This window comes from Python bivittatus, unplaced genomic scaffold (assembly GCF_059951505.1).
Source record: "Python bivittatus isolate LINGU-HERP-01145 unplaced genomic scaffold, Pbiv_v1 ctg000580_np1212, whole genome shotgun sequence".
NCBI lineage: Eukaryota > Metazoa > Chordata > Lepidosauria > Squamata > Pythonidae > Python > Python bivittatus.
The window spans coordinates 21439791-21460526 of NW_028277087.1; the positions used below are offsets into that span (position 1 = coordinate 21439791).

At 36.1% G+C, this 20736-nt stretch overlaps 1 protein-coding gene across 3 annotated transcripts in view; it reads right to left on the minus strand.

Annotated features, from left to right (window-relative positions):
* Positions 1–20736, minus strand: part of PPP2R5E (protein phosphatase 2 regulatory subunit B'epsilon) — a 61655-nt gene that overhangs the window by 39550 nt on the left and 1369 nt on the right. For 2 of the 3 annotated variants that reach the window (XM_007437678.4, XM_007437680.4), the window contains exon 2: positions 17798–17961. In XM_007437678.4, coding sequence (XP_007437740.1) covers positions 17798–17954 — 157 coding nt within the window. In that variant the 5' untranslated portion in view covers positions 17955–17961. The remainder of the gene's footprint in view (positions 1–17797; positions 17962–20736) is intronic. The other variant, XM_007437679.4, reaches the window with a different exon arrangement.

Below are 20736 nucleotides of genomic sequence, written 5' to 3' on the forward strand. Positions count from 1 at the left end.
GAATGGATAGTTTTGATAATTTATTTAAAGTATCCATTGAAAATTCACTGAACAAGATGATGAATACAATTCTATGGTGATAGTATGATACAAGTATAAGTCAAAAGGAAGTTATACCAATTTGATGATTAGCAACGTATTATTCACATAGAAGATGCTTATAAATAATTATGTATTATTTCTATTTTAAATTGCAACACTGCAATTCTATTTATCATGTCAAAGACTGCTATGAAATTTCTTCAAATTCTGTTTCTTAATTATAGAAACCAAGACAACAACTCCATATCTGCATACACAATCGAAGGTTAGATCCAAAGTTCAAATAAAAGACCCAAATTTTTAAGAACAGGAGTCAGACCCCATCTGTCTTCCTGAAACCATTTATTTGAACTGTATTAATTAAGTAGCAGTATTGTATCAAGCAGAAAAGAAAAGCAACATGCTTTTTTTAATGGGACCATCCTTGCACATGATTTTTCCAATGATTCTTTTCACATTGGCCAGATACAATAAACTATAAATCATCACCAGAATTATCATTAATCTTAATTAGTAAGGGTGAAAATTAAGCTCACTTCTATTTCTTTTTCTTGATGTGTTTCTATAATAGAAAACAAGTTATATTCTACTTCTGATTTTAAAGAGAAGAATGCCTACAATCATGCAGCAAAATCAGCAACAGAAACAGACAATAATCAAAGACAAGATACAATATTCAGAGACAAGAGAAAGAAACAAGAAACAGTATGCTTGGAGTAACCTACCATTAAGTTAGCGAAAGCTCAGAAAGAAAGAAAAATAAAGGGGATAACAAGCAATAGCAGAGCACTGTCAATGGCCTAACAAATGGTTGACACTGGAAGAACAATTAAAAATAGGGGGTGGATGCACTTATGGCAAATCTGATGGAATACTGTGGAAGAGGCACAGGGGACTGATGAGAATAGGAAAAAAGGTTACACGTACACAAATGTATAATACACACCTTTCCTTTCTAACAATGAGTTGTACTTTTAGTTGATTTATAGCAGAGACCAGCAAAAGAGCTCAAAAATATCTTACATCTCTAAATATAGCACACAAAACTCCAAAATTAAATTCGAATTATTTTTAAAAATGGAAAAATCCTTTGCAAGATTTCACAAGATTCTGCATTCTTATGAGATTAGAGAAATCAGACGAGATTAGCAATCTCACAACATTTCAAAAGGAATCTGTTATAGGACCAGTCCATCATGCAAGAATGATACCCAGGACCTGACATGGTTGTCATCCAGTTTATGGGAGGCTGTTGAACTAAAATAAGTGCTTGACCTGCTGAAAACTGCTAGCCTCTAGTACAGCCTTCCCCAAACTGGGCACCTATCAGATGTATGGATTTCAACTGAAAATTCTGGAAAATTAGCATTAGCATATTTATTTACTTGGTCCCTAGACCATCCTTAAGAAACTGAGAAATGAATTTACCTAATACTCTGCTGGGAAGTATGAACACCAGAACAGAAAAAAGCTGAGGAGGTACAGAAATAGTGAAACATCATCTTACTAATCTGCTTTCTGATAAATGATGTTAATAATTAGTCACACCCACAATGACATCCATTTTGTTGGTAGGCAAGCCCCTCAAGATAGTTATTTGGCAAAAGGCCTACAAGGTACAGTACTGTACAAAAGTTTTAGGTAGATGTGAAAAAATGCTGTAAAATAAGAATGCTTTCAAAAATATATATTGTAATTGTTTATGTTTATCAGTTTACAAAATGCAAAGTGAACAAACAGAAGAAAAATCTAAATCAAATCAATATTTGGTGTGACTACCCTTTGGCTTCAAAACAGCATCAATTCTTACACTTGCACACTTTGTACACTTGCACAAAGTCAGGGATCTTGTAGGATTAGAGTCAGGTATATGATTAACCAACTATACCAAGCAGGTGCTAATGATCATCAATTTCATATGTAGGTTGAAACACAGTCATTAACTGAAATAGAAACAGCTATGTAGGAGGCTTAAAACTGGGTGAGGAACAGCCAAACTCTGCTACTAAGGTGAGGTTGTGGAAGACAGTTTCATGTCACAGGTCACACATCATGGCAAGACTGAGCACAGCAACAAGACACAAGGTAATTATACTGCATCAGCAAGGTCTCTCCCAGGCAAAAATTTCAAAGCAGACTGGGGTTTCAAGATGTGCTGTTCAAGCTCTTTTGAAGAAGTACAAAGAAACGGGCAACATTGAGGACCATATATGCAGTGGCCGGCCAAGGAAACTTAATGCAGCAGATGGAAGTCACATCATGCTTACTTCCCTTCGACATCAGAACTGGTGGAAACCAGTGGGGCCCAGGTACACCCAATCTACTGTTTGGAGAAGTCTGGCCAGAAGTGGTCTTCATGGAAGAATTGCGGCCAAAAAGCCATACCTCCAATGTGGAAACAAGGCTAAGCAACTCAATTATGCATGAAAACATAGGAACTGGGGTGCAGAAAAATGGCAGCAGGTGCTCTGGACTGATGAGTCAAAATTTGAAAGATTTGGCTGTAGCAGGGGGCAGTTTGTTTGCCGAAGGGCTGGAGAGCAGTACAAGAATGAGGGTCTGCAGGCAACAGCGAAGGCTGGTGGAGGTTCCTTGCAAGTTTGGGACTGCATTTCTGCAAATGGAGTTGGAGATTTGCTCAGGATCAATGGTGTCCTCAATGCGGAGAAATACAGGCAGATTCTTATCCATCATGCCATACCATCAGGGAGGCATGTGACTGGCCCCAAATTTATTCTGCAGCAGGACAACAACCCCAAACATACAGCCAATGTCATTAAGAACTATCTTCAGTGTAAAGAAGAACAAGGAGTACTAGAAGTGATGGTTTGGCCCCCACAGAGTCCTGATGTCAACATCATCGAGTCAGTCTGAGATTACATGAAGAGACAGAAGAATTTGAGGCAGCTTACATCCACAGGAGATCTGTGGTTAGTTCTCCAAGATGTTTGGAACAACCTACCTGCCGAGTTCCCTCAAAAACTGTGTGCAAGTGTACCTTGAATTAATGCTCTTTTGAAGGCAAAGGGTGGTCACACCAAATATTGATTTGATTTGGGTTTTTCTTCTGTTCACTCACTTTGCATTTTGTAAACTGATAAACATAAACAATTACAATATATATTTTTGAAAGCATTCTTATGTTACAGCATTTTTTCACACCTGCCTAAAACTTTTGCGCAGTACTATATTTTCAAAATTCCCACTAGTTTGGAATTGTTTGGCTATTCCTAACATACAACAGAGTTGGAGCCTAGTATGGTATACAACAGCAGTCATGTGCAACATTCATTGACTCAAAAGCCATACCAACCTTTCTTTGGTATATAGGACATATTTAAAAAATGGGCCAGAGCAGCATCTTAATGTAGGCTGATGTGGGAATGGGGAAAATGGGAATTTTAAGGGTAAAATATGTGATTTTGCAAGTTTAAGGCATCCATTATGCCCCTTAAAGTCTCACTCCCACCCCCAAGAGTGGTGGGCAATTAGCCTATGTATTTGGAGGGGAAAGAAGCCCTTAAGCCATCACCTGGAACTGACTGAGGTAGGAGCAGAACTACTACAGAATAATCCCATCTCCAATCTCAGCTGACTTAGCAGAATCAACTACTCTTTTTGCCTAACCTATTGGCAATTCATATGAAACTGACATACTGGAATGTCCTATTTGGAAAGAAGCCAGCAACATTTCAAGGTAATAAGTGAAGAATGAAAAATAATTTAAGGCTTTTTGGGTTTAATTCTCAATTAGAACTGAAGTCACAGAAAGTGCAATAGGATAGAGTTGGATGACTGATATGAGCAAACAATGGTAGAAGCAGAAGGACCTGAACATCCAGAATTCTCTAAGCAAACACCCAATGCTACACCCTTCCAGATCCCACAAACTATACCAAGCCTCTTCTAAGACTCCACCAAACCACTTCCTCCTTCTGAAACAAACAAACAAACAAAACACCAAAATTAGTGAACTCTAAGAGTCCTATAATAAATTACTGAAATACCCTGTTTCCCAAACACTGAGATTAGATTGAGTCCTATACATTCTTAAAACTGTAACATTTCCCTTGCAACTTTCCTCATGCCGGCATTTTCCCTGTAACATTTCCCAAAATTACCCACTATTGAAGACACATTTTCTAGATTTCTAAATCTCCAAAACATTAGCAAATTTAGTCTGTCTCAGAGGAATCTTGCTTTAATTCCGTTTTCTAGTGAATTTATTCTAATTGGCCTGTCATTATAGGATCTCACCAAATCCAATGCACATACCAAGTTTATAAACCACTACAGCTGCAATCCTATATAATTACATTTAAATATCCTTCCTCCTTATGCCATTATCTCATCCATGTTAGAGCCTCTCTGTTTCATCTATCTTGTGCTGGCCATCCACAAGAAAACAATCTTGAAATCTTGGAAGACCTGATTTTCAAAAAGTGATGTGTGCAGGAGGAAGGGATAATCAAAACTGAAAAGATGACAGAGAGTTGCAATGCAAGCCCTGCCTCTTTTGAAACTGCAAGCAATGTCAAAACACATACAAAAGAGGCAGGGCTTGCTCCATTCACCATCTTGCTGATTTTGACATACACATACCTTATGGATGCCACTGTTTTCAAATATCCCAACTAGTTACTAAATTTGCTTCCCAGAACATCATGATTATAGTTCTTCATGTCACCAATAACAGCATACCCTTTAACAATGAAAATATCTGAGCATAATCTAAAGCCTATGTGTATGCAACATCCATAGCCTTCAGAACATGGACACAACCACCATGTGGTTACAAGTAACTATTTCCTGTACTTAGAAATTGGGATTCTCTATGGTTTTCTAAAAGCATACTTTGTTGGGAAAAGCAGGTTTGCTACTATCTGTGTGAAAAAGTACATCAAATACATCAACAGAATTATTATAACTAAGGACTGAGGAACCTCCCTTAGTTCTCATTCCAAAATATAACCATATTTCACTATAATCATCCAAATATATTCTATAAATGATGTCTATAAGCAACTCATTACAAGTTGCAAGTAATAATGAAATATGGTTATCCTTTGTTGAAAATGTGTAGAATTTTATAAACATATATACATGTATGAGAAGCCTTTACACATACAATTTTTTTTTTTGCATTGCTTCCCTTCCACTTTACTTTTGTTGTTGTTTTTTCCTTCTCTTTTCTGTTTTATAAAATAAGGGCCAAACCCCACCCCCCACCCCCATTAATGTAGATCTCAACAGGAAATAGAGGCAGCATTTCTAGTTTTGTATTCCCACAAATATTTCTAACCAAACTCCAGTTCACCAAGGTATCCTGAAGTCTTTGAAATAAGGCAGACATTCCACACACTAGAAAAAAAGAAATGGCATAATATCACTAGCAAGATTCTGCCAACTGAAAAGTACTAATAGAAAAACTTGTTTACTCGTCTCTACATTTTTCAACATTTCATTCAAATTTTGGAGTCCCTGACATCAGAAGACATTTAATTTTTCAAAGAATGTACTTTTTATTATATACAACATTCTGTAAAAAAAAAAATCAAACTTTTATAACATAACACACAACCATTTAAAATGCATTTTCCACTAAAAAATAACAATGGTTAAATTGTTAAAACTTAGCATATCTAAAAACATATTATGCAACATTTCATTATCTTAAAAAAATTACAGAAGTTACTGTATGTTTGCTGAACACACAAAATTTTTGACTGATCTGAAATACTTCATAAAATAGAGGTTTAAGGCAGCATATCATAATAAGTGTTATATGTCACTCTCTAGTGGCTACAGCAAATCACTGCAGCTGACAGAAGATATTTAGAGCCCCCAAAATGACAAAGCTTATGAGAAACCTCTTTATAAGAAATAAGCAAGAACATTGGTAAAAGGTATTAGTGGATAGTAAAAATAATAAAATGGAAGAAAGCCAGTGTTATAATCCTGATTTGTAACTGCCATGTAAACAATACAACACAAACTAAAATATAAAAATAATCAATCCCTGCCTCTAAAATATTCAAACACATTTAAGATTACAAATTTATTTTGTTGTTGTTTAGTCGTTAAGTCGTGTCCGATTCTTCGTGACCCCATGAACCATATTGCGCCAGGCCTTCCTGTCCTTCACTGCCTCCCTGAGTTTGCTCAGTTTGCTCAGTTTCATGCTCAAAATTTATCTTACCAGTTGTAAATTTAATTATAGAAATGGCAGCCAAACAACAATGCTTAAAAATCAGGGTACACACCAATTACACTGGATAGATTCTGATGTCAATTTTCTAACAACAGAATTGATTATACCCCTTCCTGACTGCAGCTCTCCTCCAACACACACACTGTCTATCTCAAATTCTACTCTGGAGGGCCTTGGAAATGTAAGGACCATAAAGAAAATGTGTGAAAGTAATATATTCAAGTACTACTTTTCTACTGTTGACTGAACGGTTTTGTCAGGTCATAACAATTCAGTATACCAAAATGAAGAAACAAGAAACAAAATACCAGTTTCTTGTCAGTACATCAGATGGCAGATACACCAGTCAACTGTCTTGTTCACTCAATCCTAAGGAAGAACCAGATTCTGTTTCTGCTTGTTTTTCATGTATAACTATAAAAAGAAATAGATATATGACCTCAAAGGAAAGGGCTTTCTCAGATGTGGCTTTATGAGATGGCTACCCAAAGGAAGCCTGATGGCCTCAATGGTAATTTCTCAATGCTGAACTAAGCCATTCTTTTTCTTCAAGGAATTTTAATAGTTTTTTATAGGCTTTTGTTTTAAGTGATCATATTATACTGAAATATACGCTTTTATATAATTGTATTATATTTTTCTCTGCTTATTAATATATTGCATTATTTTTAATATTTTAAGAACTTTTAAATCTGCCTTTGTTATCAGGCAAATTAGAAATGAAACACAGTAAAATAACTAATAAGTTATTTATATCCCTGTAGCAGACCAGTGGTTTGAAAGCTAACTGGATGTCTTTTAAAATGAATGCACTGCTGGCTAGCTGAGAATCCTTAAGTATTTATAAAAACACAGCCATATCCTCTTCCAATGAGGGACAGGGAGTGGGATTCAAAAGCAGAGAAAGTGAAAAATTTCTTTATTCCTGAGCAATTCTACCTGGGAGTGGTCAAAGAAGATTGAACCATAAGAAACAGATTTTGTCTGACTGGTCTTAGGAATCCATGCCTAATGCTCCAAACAGCCATGGGAGAACTGGAACCAGTAAAACTGGCAGGGAATATACAGGTAGACACACGAGGGACCTTTACTGTGAAGTTGATAATACAGATGTTACTGTCAATTATTGTTATAGTATAAAATAATGATTTGATCCTGAAACAGCAAAGCATGAAACTATTGTGTGGGGTACCTTTTATTTGTTATTTCAAAAGGCACAGTATCATCTCCTTTTAAAGTTTATCTTTACAACCATACTTTTAAGTGACAAGTGGATTCCCAGGATTTTAACAGGACATGTGGCCACAAACAATTTGTTAGGCACAGAGGCAACAGACTATTAAATGATTACAGATTCAAAGGAATGCTGAGAAAAAAGAGAAACTGCAGAAAAGATTTTGTTGGCGAAATTATACTTATTTCTTGAATCACTATTTCCAGAGAACATATTTGAAGGACTGTATCAAACAGAGATAACAGTGGATGAAGCTTTAAAAAAATTAAAAATTAAATCATCTAGCTATGACCTTTCCCCAATAATTTTTTGAAGAAGTATGACACTGTTGGTTCTCTGTAGTGAAATACTGAAATCAAACTTATCAAAAGTGACTGGCAAATTAAAAAAAAAATCTTGATGAATCTAGGAAAGCTATCCTGTTACTCTAAGTGCTTGTCCTTTTTAAATAGCTGACCATTTAAAGAAAGAAGCAGCACAGCATCTTCAATCTTCCCTACCAACTTATTAGAATTGGATTTCAGAATATATTATATTATATACTTAGATTTCCAAGTGGCTTTTGACGAAACTCCTTACCAAAAGCACCTAAACATATTAATATTCATAGGAGAAGATAAGTTTTCATACTGCTTAAAACACAGGAATCATAGATCCACAACTAATAAACACTCTATATGGTAATGTTTTAGAGAGATTAAATAATTTAGATTATAAAATATAGTCACTAAGTTACTATATGGCAAATGAAATACGTTAAGTAGGTTGCACATTGAGACAGAATTTCCAATTTCTTACAAAGGCTGCGGGCTTACACTATAGTTAGTGCACTATTAAATGTCTGGGGGATAGGCTTAAAGAGATCAGATATTACATCAAACTACACCACAGGAGCCAGTGATATAACAGTGTTGCTGGAGTGGATAGGGTCTATTTTTCAGCCAGTTTGGGGCTTTAATGGTAAAATGAAAGGATGAGGGATTTAAGGAGCAAACCTGATCCCAAATCTTTTCCCCATACTTTGAAGAAAGCCTGCTGTGTTTGACATTAAAAGTCTTGTATAATACCGAAGATGTTCCTTTGATTTAAAATGATGTACAGTACATAATCCATCAATAAATTGGTAAGATCACATGAGCTTAAAAATAAATGATTATGTGTGTCTTATATGAAATCAGGCTGGTATTTGTGACTAATTCTTCTGCAAGGTAAGTTGAGGTAATAGATTTCCCATTAATAATTCTCTAATTCTATACAGGTAGTCCTCACTTACCAACCACAATAGGGACTGGCAACTCCATCGCTAAGTGGTGTGGTTGTTAAGCACGATGTCACATGACTGCACCAACTTATGGCATCAGTTCCGGCTGCAGTTATTAAGCGAAACACCATAGGTCGCTAAGCGCAATGTCACCTGACCACAACTTGTGACTTCCATTGACTTTGCTTGCTGGAAGCCAGCTGTGAAGGTTGCATATGACAATCATGTGACCACAGGATGCTGCAACTCTCATAAATGTGCGCCAGTTGCCAAGCACCCGAATCACAATCATGTGGCCACAGGGATGCTGCAATGGCCACAACTTCAAGGACAAGACATAAGTCTTATTTTCAGTGCCATCATAATTTTGAATGGTCCCTGAACAAGTGGTCAGTAAGCAAGGACTATCCATAAAGACATCTATCTTCCCATTCCTTGATCATATTAAACCACATGCTTCAAACTTAGGTGATCAAGAAATGGGAAACAGAGGGAAAGCTCAAGGTTCAGAATTGTTTTCACCTCTTCCTAAAGTTTTAAATATGGGTTTGTGATAATAGTTATTAATGTCTTAATACTGGAGACGAATGGAATTGACCTAACAAACTGGGGGTCCAATTTATAGCCATTTAATATTTTTTTATTTCTGAATAGCCAAATTGCTTTAACCAAAAAACACAGACTTGGTACACTAAATTTATATTATACTTCTGCTTATCATTTGCATGATCCTACTGTTTTATAATACATAAATGAAGAATTTTTTATGATATACAAAATTAAGTTATAAGCAAGGCAATTACAAGTCTCTGAAATTAAGAGTAGAATTTTAAGAAAATTGTCATTTTAACTGCTGCTATTCTACTAAGTAAAGATAAATAAAGATATTGCCATGATTGAAGTTCTGTTTATTTTTGATGAAGCACCACTCAAGCCCCACATTTTGGTAATAAAAAGATGGATTACATGTAAGACTATGGAGCAGTTTATCTTCAGTCTACAAAAGGTGTTCCAGAGCGTGCAAGAGCTTGAATGTATCACCTATTTGCAATAACATAATCCAGCTGCATCTTTTCTTGGAACTGTACATAGGTCTTATATTTGCCCTCCTGTGCACTCTGAAGCAGCTTTTGAAACTGAAGCCAAAGCACTGCACAGCTCTAGTGATACCTCAGTATCTGAGGCAAAACCAACTGCTAGAAATCATGAGCAAGAGGGTACCACTGCCTTTGTGTCTTCTTTATTAGTTTCAGATAGATCTCTGGCTGGCCACTATGAGAAAATACAACACTAAACAGACCTTTGATCTGATCCAGTTTGGCTCTTCTTATACTGGCAAGTGATTTATAGTTATTTTTATAGCTGAAGTTCAGGTTAGTTTCTTCAGGTCAGATTAAAGTGCCCCTCTCTCAAATAAAAATTTATACCTCCTGGATTCAGCCTTAAATGAAATAAGCTAAGAGAGGCAAAGGGCAAGCATACAATGGGTTTTTGAATATGAACAAGCATATTTCAGCAAATGAAACATATCCAATATAACTGATCAGACAATGTTATGGATATTCTGTTTCCACAGAGATGAATAACCTTGTGCCCTTTACATGTTTTGAATTTCAACCCCCTTCAGTGACAACCGGTATAATTAGCACCAAGCATTAATTTATTAATTTGCAATATTTATGATCTGCCCCAATCCTGGAGGACTCTGGGTGGGTACAACAGTACACAATACATGAAAAACAAATACGGCGTCATAAAATCCAAAAATTAAATATAGAAAATGAACACACCCACTCAGGACTACTAAGGATCAAAGGCTCGCTGAATCAAATTACAATTCAGCCATGGCTTGCTTATGGAATATTAACAAGGTTCGGACTGCACGTACCTCTAGGGGGAGAGAGTTCCGTAAAGTACAGACTGTAACAGAGACAGCCTGTCATCTAGCCCACATCCATGAACCTCACATGGAGGGGGGACATTCAACAGACTATCTCCAGATGACCAGATCAGACTGGTAGATTCTATCTTGGCAAAGTGTTACCTGATATATCCTGGTGTTGTGTCGTATGCAGCTTAAAGGCCAATGACCAGCACTTTGAACTGGGCCTTGAAGCCTACTGGCAAACAATGCAGCAATTTTAGGATAAATGTTTTTCTTTATTGGTGGGGGGCTATCCTGACAATAGTCTTGCTGCTGCATTTTATACCAGCTGTAGCTTCTGGGTCTCCTCCAAAGGCAGCCCTACACAGACTGCATTGCAGTAATCCAAATGGGTACTAATTAGGGCATGATTACTACAGTCAGGGCATCCTGGTTCAGGGCATCCTGGTTTAATTAGCATGGTATCTGGCACACTAGCCAAAGATACACAAAGCCTCCTCTGGCCATTTGTAGGCACTATGGCCTAAAACATTAAAAAGGAACCCAGTTGCCTATACTTGCACTGCTAGAATTGCACTAATTATGGAGTCAAAGTTAGGACAGACATAAATAACTTACTGTATTTTCAAAAAGCCAAAGCAACAGTATTTTGCCATAGAAAATTTGTAGTATGACATTAGCATTTTAATCTACTTCAAAGGTCACAAAAAGTGCAAACTTTCAAGATCTTTACCTTATACATACTACAAAAAACAGGTGGGAGAAAGGGAGGAGTGAACCTGATGTTGAACCCATGATGCCTGCATGACCACAGCCCTAGCATGTAGCTCTACCTGGTGTTCTGACAGTTTCATGTGACAACCAAGATTGCTCTTGGACTGTTGGAATGAAGAAATAATGGTGGATTCCTAATTTTTAAAACTACAAAATACAAGTTTCCTTACAAATTTGTCAACATGTACTCCCTTAGGGTACAATCAAATATTTTCTCTCAGCCACACTGCAACAGGCACCATAACATAACAACACTGCAATAGTGATTGAAAGTCATTCTTCACCACTCTCAGTTCAATGACCTGAGAACTGACCTCAGTGGCAACCATAGCAATAGATATATCCCACCGAGCCCTCTCAGGTGCAATATAATCTATTCATGCCCAGACAACAAATCACTTTTTTAGGATTCCAATCCTTGTAAAGGGAAAAAAACACTGGAAGTCAAAACCTCAACAGAAAATGACCAATATATGGAAGAAGAGTTAAATAGTGACACTGGGGGATCTCAACTACCCTGACATCTTCTGAAAATTGAACTCAGTTGAAAGTTAGAAGTCCAACAAATTCTTGTTCTCTCTTCCTGTCAACTTCATTTATCAGGGGATAGAAGGAACAAGTGGATCTGCTATCCTGGACCTAATACTTACCAACAGGGAAGAACTGGTCGAAGAACTGAGAATGACTGGAATGTTAGAAGAAAGTACAGGTAGTCCTCACTTACTGATGGTAATTGGGACTGGCAACTAAGCAATGCACTCATAAGGTGAGGTGTCACATAACCATGCTGACTAACGACGGCAGTTCCAACAATCCCAGTTGCCGTCATTAGGTGAATCTCACGCAGTTGGAGTGTCCCACAGTCATGTGATCGCCATTTACGACCTCCTGCTGGCTTCCCCACTGACTTGCTTGTTGGAAGCTGGCAGTGAAAGCTGGAAATGGTGATCATATGACCACAGGACACTGTGATGTAATTGCGAGCCAGTTGCTAAGCACCCGAATCATGATCACATGACCATGGGGATGCTGTGATGGCCACAACTATGAGGACCAGTTGTAAGTACCCCTCATTCAGTGCCATCATAACTTCAAATGGTCACTGAACGAGTGGGTGTTAAACGAGGACTACCTGTAACCATGCTTTCCTTGAATTCAGTATATTAAGGAGAAGTAGAATAGAGAAGAGTCAGACTAGTATACTAGATTTCAGGAGTTTGATGAACTCAGTAGGTAGCCCATATCCAAAGCAGAATACAAGACAATTACCCTACATTTTAGCTATTATGTCAGAAAGGTTAAAGTGCTGAATGAGCTAAGGCTTGCAAAAAATGTCCAAAACAACAAAAACAGGTGTATTCAGCTATGTCAAACCTCTCCCAAGGCAAAGAGGCTATAGATCTGTTGCGAGGAGAAAGGGGTGGATTGGTAACAGTTGATGGTAAGAAAGTAGACTTTCTTAACTCATGTTTTATGTCCTCTCTCAGAAGAGAAATGAAGCCCTAACTGACCATCATTGCACCATTAGTAGAAAGAACTGCCACTCATGATTGAAAAAGAAGGGTAAAAAAAAGCACTTGGCTAATTTAAATGAATTCAAGTTTCCAGAGCTAGATGAATTACATCCTAAGGTATTCAAGGAAATGACAGAGATGACTGTGTGCCAGCCCTTTGAGGTAGGCCAGGTCAAGAAATCTCAAGAAATACTGGAACTGCCATAGACTATAGTAACAGAATTGTGAAAGCCTGGCAGCATTTCTCTCCCTCCCTCTTATGCTGAAAAGAGTTAAGACAGAGCCAGTTTCTTTCTAATATTCTGCTAAATGCCACATTCTTTCTCCAAGATAATCTCTGTACTTCTCCAGACTGCAAATCTGCTAACTGAGCTCCTGGAGGACCAGTAAAGTCTCATAAGAATGGAAGAGAGCAAATGTCCTTAAGTTTAAAAAAGGAAAAGAGGAGGATCAGGAAATTACAAATTTGTCAACTTAACATCTATATTGGGCAACCTCTTTGAGGAGATTGTTAAACAGAGCAAGATTAGAATGCAACAATTAAGAAAGGCCATCATAGGTCTGTCACGGACAAGTCAAGTCACATGAGCTTTATCTCCTCCTTTGAGAGAGTTACAAGTTTAATAGATTTGGGGAATGTCAATGACATAGTTTATCTTGACCTCAGCAAAGCACTCAACAAAATATCTTATAATGTCTTCATTAATAAAATGGTAAAATATAAGCTAGATGATAGATCTATTAGATGGCTTCATAACTGGCTGAACATTCACATCCAGAAAGTGCTGACATACGGCTCCACATCATATTAGATAGTAGTACTAAATGAAGTATCCTGAATTGTACATTTTTATTAATGACTTGGATTGAGGAGATGATTATCAAATTTGCAGATGACACAAAAATAGGAGAAGTAGCTATTCCTTCAGAAGATAAAGCAAAGATTTAAAAAGATCTACAGAAGCTTATACAGTGGGCTGAAACAATCAGGATGAAATTTAACAGTCAGAAATATAAAGTCCTGCACCTGGGGAGAAAAAATGAAAGGCATAATTACAGTATAGGGGAGATTTGCCTGGCTTGGCAGTAGTAGTAGTAATCATGAAAAGAATAATAGACTGACCATGACCCAACGGTGTGATGCTAAAAAGCCAAATCTTCTTTTGGAATATGTTAACAAGAACTTGTACTACTCAATTCTATTTTTGTCAGACCCCACTTGGAATACTGTGCCTAGTTCTACACAGGCCTTCTCGCAACATTCTTACCAGATATAAATATTCAAGAGCAACACCAAAACAATCTATAAATGAAATGTGGTTCCTTCAGAAAATCTTCCTTCCCAGCTCTCACTGTGCATAATACATTCCTAACATATCAACCTATAATCTTTTTAAGTTAAAAATCCAAATATTGTAATGTTGTAACAGGAGTTGTTGCAGAAGTTTATTCTGCATCATATATTTGCTTGAGACACAGAATGATGATAGGATAATACAGGCTTATATCAGCATTATGATACTGATATCAGTATCTTCAATTATTCCCAGTATGGAATTTGCCTTTTTCACAACAGCCAGACACTGGATAAACATATTCAAGCCATCCCGCAGAAACCCAATATCTTTCCCTTAGCCAAGCAGTCCTAGGTCAAATCCCACCAGCATCTATGTTAAGTTAGGTTATTTTGCCTGAATATATTCATTTACACAATTCATAATACCTAAAGTTTTGCATAACTTCCAACAGCACTAACTAAAGATGTGAAGTTATAAAAGGCTCAGAAAAAAATGAGGAAAATGGAAAAAAATATACATTCACATAGTCCCACCCCCCACCCCGGTCCAGGTTTGCTGATTTATTTCCACAACTTTCTATGACTATGTTCTTCTGGAAAGTGTTAAAATCAGCACAACCAGATCTTCTGAGCTGATCTGAAAGATTCCATGACTGAATAAAATTCTGATAATTCAGTAGAAGTATATATTCTTTTTGCCCATTATCTACCATGAGCCTTTCATCTGAGCAATTAATATTACTCTGATATCATGAATAATCAAATCAGAAATGCATGCAATATAACTTTAGAAATATCAAGCATATTTTCCATAAGAGAGGGAATCCTGAAGTAATTGGTAAACTTATTTTTAGAACACAAAATTAATATAAACATGAATCTGCAAGTTCAGTAGTCTTCCTTTGATAGATGAATTCTTCAGATGACTTAATTATACCTGCTGCTAACACAATTATTAGCTCTTTAAATATGTAATGTTCTACCTAAATCAATGAAGTTCTGGCAGGTGGTCAATAATTCAGGCTAACATGCTAGAATTAAAAGGTAAATTGCTATATCACACCTTCATTTATTTATATTTCAAATTTAGTCACCGCCCATCTCACTCATATCTTTACAAGTTACCCATTAAGTACAACATAGCTCTAGTGTCAAAAACTATTTCACTGTTGTCCTCAACAACTTCTGACATGTCCTTTTATTATTATTAATAAACAATATTTATCTACAAATTTGTGATGAAGACCTGAAAATTTTTGATGCCCCAATTCTGTCCTAAATCTGCAAATCTCAAGTAGGAATGTTTTCCTAGACAGTAAGAACTTGAAACCAAATTTAATGTAGCAATAGGTAGACTGAATTATAAATGAGAATACAGTTCAATTTTTAATCATGAATACAGAATCCCCCATCATAGGAACAATATAGAACTACATTATCTCAGCAACTGTTACCACATCCCCATTAAGTAGGTTGTATGTTTTGAACACTGAAGAAATACTAAACACTATTATTAAATATTTATTGAGCCTTGTGCAATGTAATGGTGGTATTGAGGAATCAGAAACATTCTCTTATCCCAGCAATTCAATAATGAGTTTCTCCATTATAGAGACCTGAGAAATTATACAATGTATGTAGCTCAGAATTCATATTATAATGACCAAGAAAAATTCCTAAGCAGTAATTCTCAAATCCAGTTTTAAGGCCAGCATTCAAGGATTTTCAAGTTCATTTTGCCTAATCAAATGTTGTCCATGATCAAGTACCCCATTTCATTATACCAGTTTTGTATTTTAACCCTCTTACTGTAGGAAAGGAATCTAAGGCACTCAAAAGTCCTGTAGGACTGGAGAGGCATATAAGCCCCCATAAATAAATAAATATTCTATGAAGTCAAGAATATCTCTTATGAGAAATGTGCCATGTTTCTCTAACAATTACAGAAGAAGTCAATGCTCTTCACTACCCAGTTGCACAAAGGACTGGACACACACAAACATCTTGATCCTTTTTAATCACAAGAAGAAACTTCCTGACCATTACTACTTCCACATTAAAAATGATTCTGTTTATGGAGGTAGTTTGTCTATTGTAGTTCAATTTTAATTTAGCTAAAGCTTTAGAATATTCTTGTGGTAAACAAAAATTAATAAAAATAATTCACTTTCTCAAAAAACATGCAATGAGACTTGCAAAATGTACTGAGTTATAAAGTAAATATCTTGCATGCAGAAGGTTCCAGATTAAATTCCTGGTATCTGTAACAATCCATAAATTATTCATAATAATTAAGTCATAATAGTTTAGAATTTTGCTTAGCCATTATAAATCTGTGAAGCAAGAGTTTTATAATTACCACCATCCTCTCTTAGTCTCAATCATCAGTCAAATTGCAAGTTTTTTGACCCACCTTAAAGGCAAGTCAGCCCCGTTCCATTCTAAGCATTTGGTTTTGGTACACTTAAATAAAATGCAACTTTCATACAGAATTTTATGCTACAAACTTGAAAAATACTCAATATACAAATAAATACTAATTCATTTAACATAAAGCTATAAAGACCAACCAAAACAGTTGGAAGTCAGACATTTTGAAACAAGAACTTTGACTGCAGTGTTTTAGTAGAGCTATGCAAAGGACACTTCACAAAACCTGCTGGTGCAAGCAAAGCACCCCCCTCAAAATATTAAAATAATGAGTCAGTCCCAACAGAAGTGTTTTCTGCACATATGCATGCACACAGAGAAAACTGGAGAAAGCATACAAAACAACTGCAATTAGATTTTCAGAGGATCTGGCTATTTTGCCTCAGGACACACTATATAGCACTAGGAAAGGACACAATATAGCCCTCTTCTCCAATGTCTGATGTTTGTTTAAAAGTAGACACGGTAATCAAGCTTGAGCTTGACTAAGGACCCAGCCTCTCTCAATCAACAAGATATGTTCATAAGTCCAACATAAGCCAATTCTGCCATACGTCACGATCAGACTTTCATTACTGTATGTGAGGTACATATAAACTTTTTTTTTTTTGCTTATGTCTAGCAAAATGAGGATGTATCATCCTTGTTCAATTATTAAACATTCTATACCTTGCTCTTTGCAAATGAACTAGATAACCAGATGGAAGGGAAAATGTGAGCAGCTGCTGAAGAAAATTAAGACAGGTTCAAGTAACTGAAACAGAATATTCTAATGCCTATTTTCCATATTTACGAAATATAACATGTAGTGAGGACCATGCTTTTCCATAGGCTGAAATATTTGAAAGTAAAATTGTGCCAGGAATACAAAACAAACAAACATTCCCCTTAATTTTATATTTTTCACACATTTTCCTTCTACTTAAGCTACAAAAGTTATTAAAGATCAAATGCCTAAAATATCTGGTTCTTCAACGTAAGTATTTGTCTAAGTCATACAACTGTTCCATACTTAAAGAACAGCATATCTGTACGCATGATGCATAAAGAATTTTCTTTCAGTGAACAACAAATATCATTCAAATCTACTAACACAACAGACTTTAACAAAATTGTTTCTCCTTATTTAAAAGGGTTATAGAACCTTACCTTTCAGCAGAGGCAGTGGAGTTAACTCAATAGGCTTGCCCTGAGACCGAAACTGGGAGGAGCTTTGCGACCTCTTCTGCCTAGCTTTTCTGACGGACTTCCGAGAAAATCCGTCTACTTTATCCACTGATGGAGGAGTGGTTGGTGCTGAGGACATATCCCTACTAAAAAGAACAGACATTATTCTCAAGTAAAAATTAAGAAAAAAGTCCCAATCTCTCCATATTTCACCCTCTCTTAAAGATCACAGTACCAAGAAATATTCCACTACTGTGTATAGTTTAGTTTCTCCTTCCTCAAACTGCATACCTTCCAATTGTGTGGACTTTAATCCAGAATTCTCCAGCCAGCTTGGCCAATGCTGACAATTCAAGAAGATGAACTCAATATATTTGAGGAACAGTGACTTTAATACACTGGGCATATGCAGTAACCTTATTTTAAGCCCCATAACCCTCATCCAATTCTGATCGCGCTATCCTGCAAGCAACTAGTCAGATCTATCAATCAACAGTAAGAGACCACCCGAACTTTCCAATATTGTCTGGATATACCAGTATCTCAGCTTCCTGTGTCTTGGATTTATTTTATTACCACTATATTCTCCTTCTGAGTTATACTTCAATGTTTTCTTGCATACATTACATTCATCTGTCACTAACAGTGCAGAGAAAACAAGTCTGTAATATCTTAAAATAGGTAACACATACTTTTCTTCTACAATTATTATATTTTGGCAGAAGTACAATGCGTCTTCCAGTCATCACAATGTTAAATGCCACATTCAAGGCTTATCTATCCAACAACATTTTATTCAAAAGTGTATTTTCAGTGCAAATTCTGAAAGACAATTATACAGTTAATATATCCATTATTAATTATGCTACTTTTCTCTTTTGCCTCACAGAAATTGGGGAAAATACTATATGGTACATAACTCAATCTCCTGTTTAAACCTGAAACTAAAGCTGTTTCATTATGTAGCTTTCTCTTAAGATAATCATTTTCAATCAGATGTATGCTGTTGGACCATAGAAGTGGTCTAAGTCAGTTGCAAGTTAAGTCCTTAAATCCACCCCACCCCCATTACTTGTACTCCCAGCCCCATTATGGACTGCTATTTCAGACCTGGGAGGAGCTGCTGGGCCAGATTTCTACTTTTGCTTTTCATCTGTCTTATCTCTATGAGCATTATCAGTCCACTAACTGCTTCCTTCCTAGACTTTGGCATACTGCACCAGGTCACCCTTCTCTGTGGGCCAACCATACCACACTATATCAGTTGAGCAAACTGTAGGGAATAGCCTGGGAAAGAGAAAAAGAAAGTTGCAGCAGTGACATCCTGATATGCACAGGGTTAGTTTTTTTCAAACTCATAACTACGTAGCATTTCCATTGGCTCCTCCTCTCTGATGCATATTTAGGGACTTTCTCCTCTACCTTTTTCAGTCCATTCAAACAAAAGCATATCATTTATACAGCAAACACATGAAGGCTGAGGAGATTCTTAGAGCACCTTGGCATTCAGACAAGTTTAGCTCTACACTGCTCAGAATCTGAGAGAAAGCCTTTGTGTGCTGCCACCTTACAATAATGTCAATAATGATAAAGATGGAAAAGTAAATATAGTAACAGAATGCCTAAATAAAAATATTTTATCTTTTATAGTGCCTCAATATATATATATATATATATTTATATATATATATATATATATTTATATATATATATATATATTTATATCCTCTCCTAGAAAAAAGTGGCTTTTTGTTTCTTTGATAGGAGAAATACAGGTCCTTTGATAAAGTGATTGGTTGGATTCAAGATATGAAAGGTTGAGAACCACTATCTTCAGAGATCTCCAGGAAAAGAATTAACAGTTTCGTTAAGTAACATGTTCCACTATTGAACTATTCAGGTTTCAGTTTTTTCAGTAAAACATTATGTTTTATCTTTTCATGATCTAATTTTTGTAACAAAATTGTTTATTACCTTACTTCCTCCTTATTTGTAGAGAACTCAGTAAGGAAAGGTGTGAGACGATATATTAAAAATATCAAGCTTTTAAAACAAGGCTTTTGCCCACAGCAGATTTTCAAGTACTACTAAACATAATAGTAAAATTACATATGGAAATAATCTCACTAAAATCACTGTAAATTCATTTATTTATTTAGTAAATTTAATCAGGTCAATAAGACCACACAATAAGACATCTACACAAATCTTTTTTAAGACAAAGGGCATTATTGCAATGATGAAATACTTCTGAACACTAATTTAAATATATCTCATCAAACTGGAACTTTCATATCTGAGTATTATAAACTTTTAGTGTGACAACTAACATATGTATTAAAGTTTAAGAGGCACAAACCACAATTGTGCGCATAAGAGCTATTTTTCCACTTCTACAAGGAATCACATCAACTGTTGCTCAGTGGTAAGAGAAGATTTATCAGCATCAATTGTTACTTTATCAAGTCATCATTCTCATCGCCACCATCGCACTGTTATCCCAAGTTACATAGCCTAGCATGAAAATATAGTGATACTGGATTATTATAAGAGTTGTCAATTTAAATATGACATAAACAATGTATATGTAAGGCTTTCTGCAAGAGTGACATTGCTATCAGTATTTTAGTTGTATGAATCCAGCACCTAATGCATACTGAACAGAGAGAAATGTTCTTCAAAGAATAACAAAAATACTACTTTTATTCCACTGGGAATTGGAAACGCCTCAAAATACTGCCATATGGACAGCACAATTTCGGCTATTAAATCCAAAAGTTCTACACATCTTATTCCCAACTGTACTTGGGCTACAGTCTTAGGTTCTGAACCTATTAAGAATGGTTTATGTTTGCACTGCCCATAACTCTTAGAATATAGTATCTCCATCCCTCCAGAAATATTCCCACAGCCTCAGAATA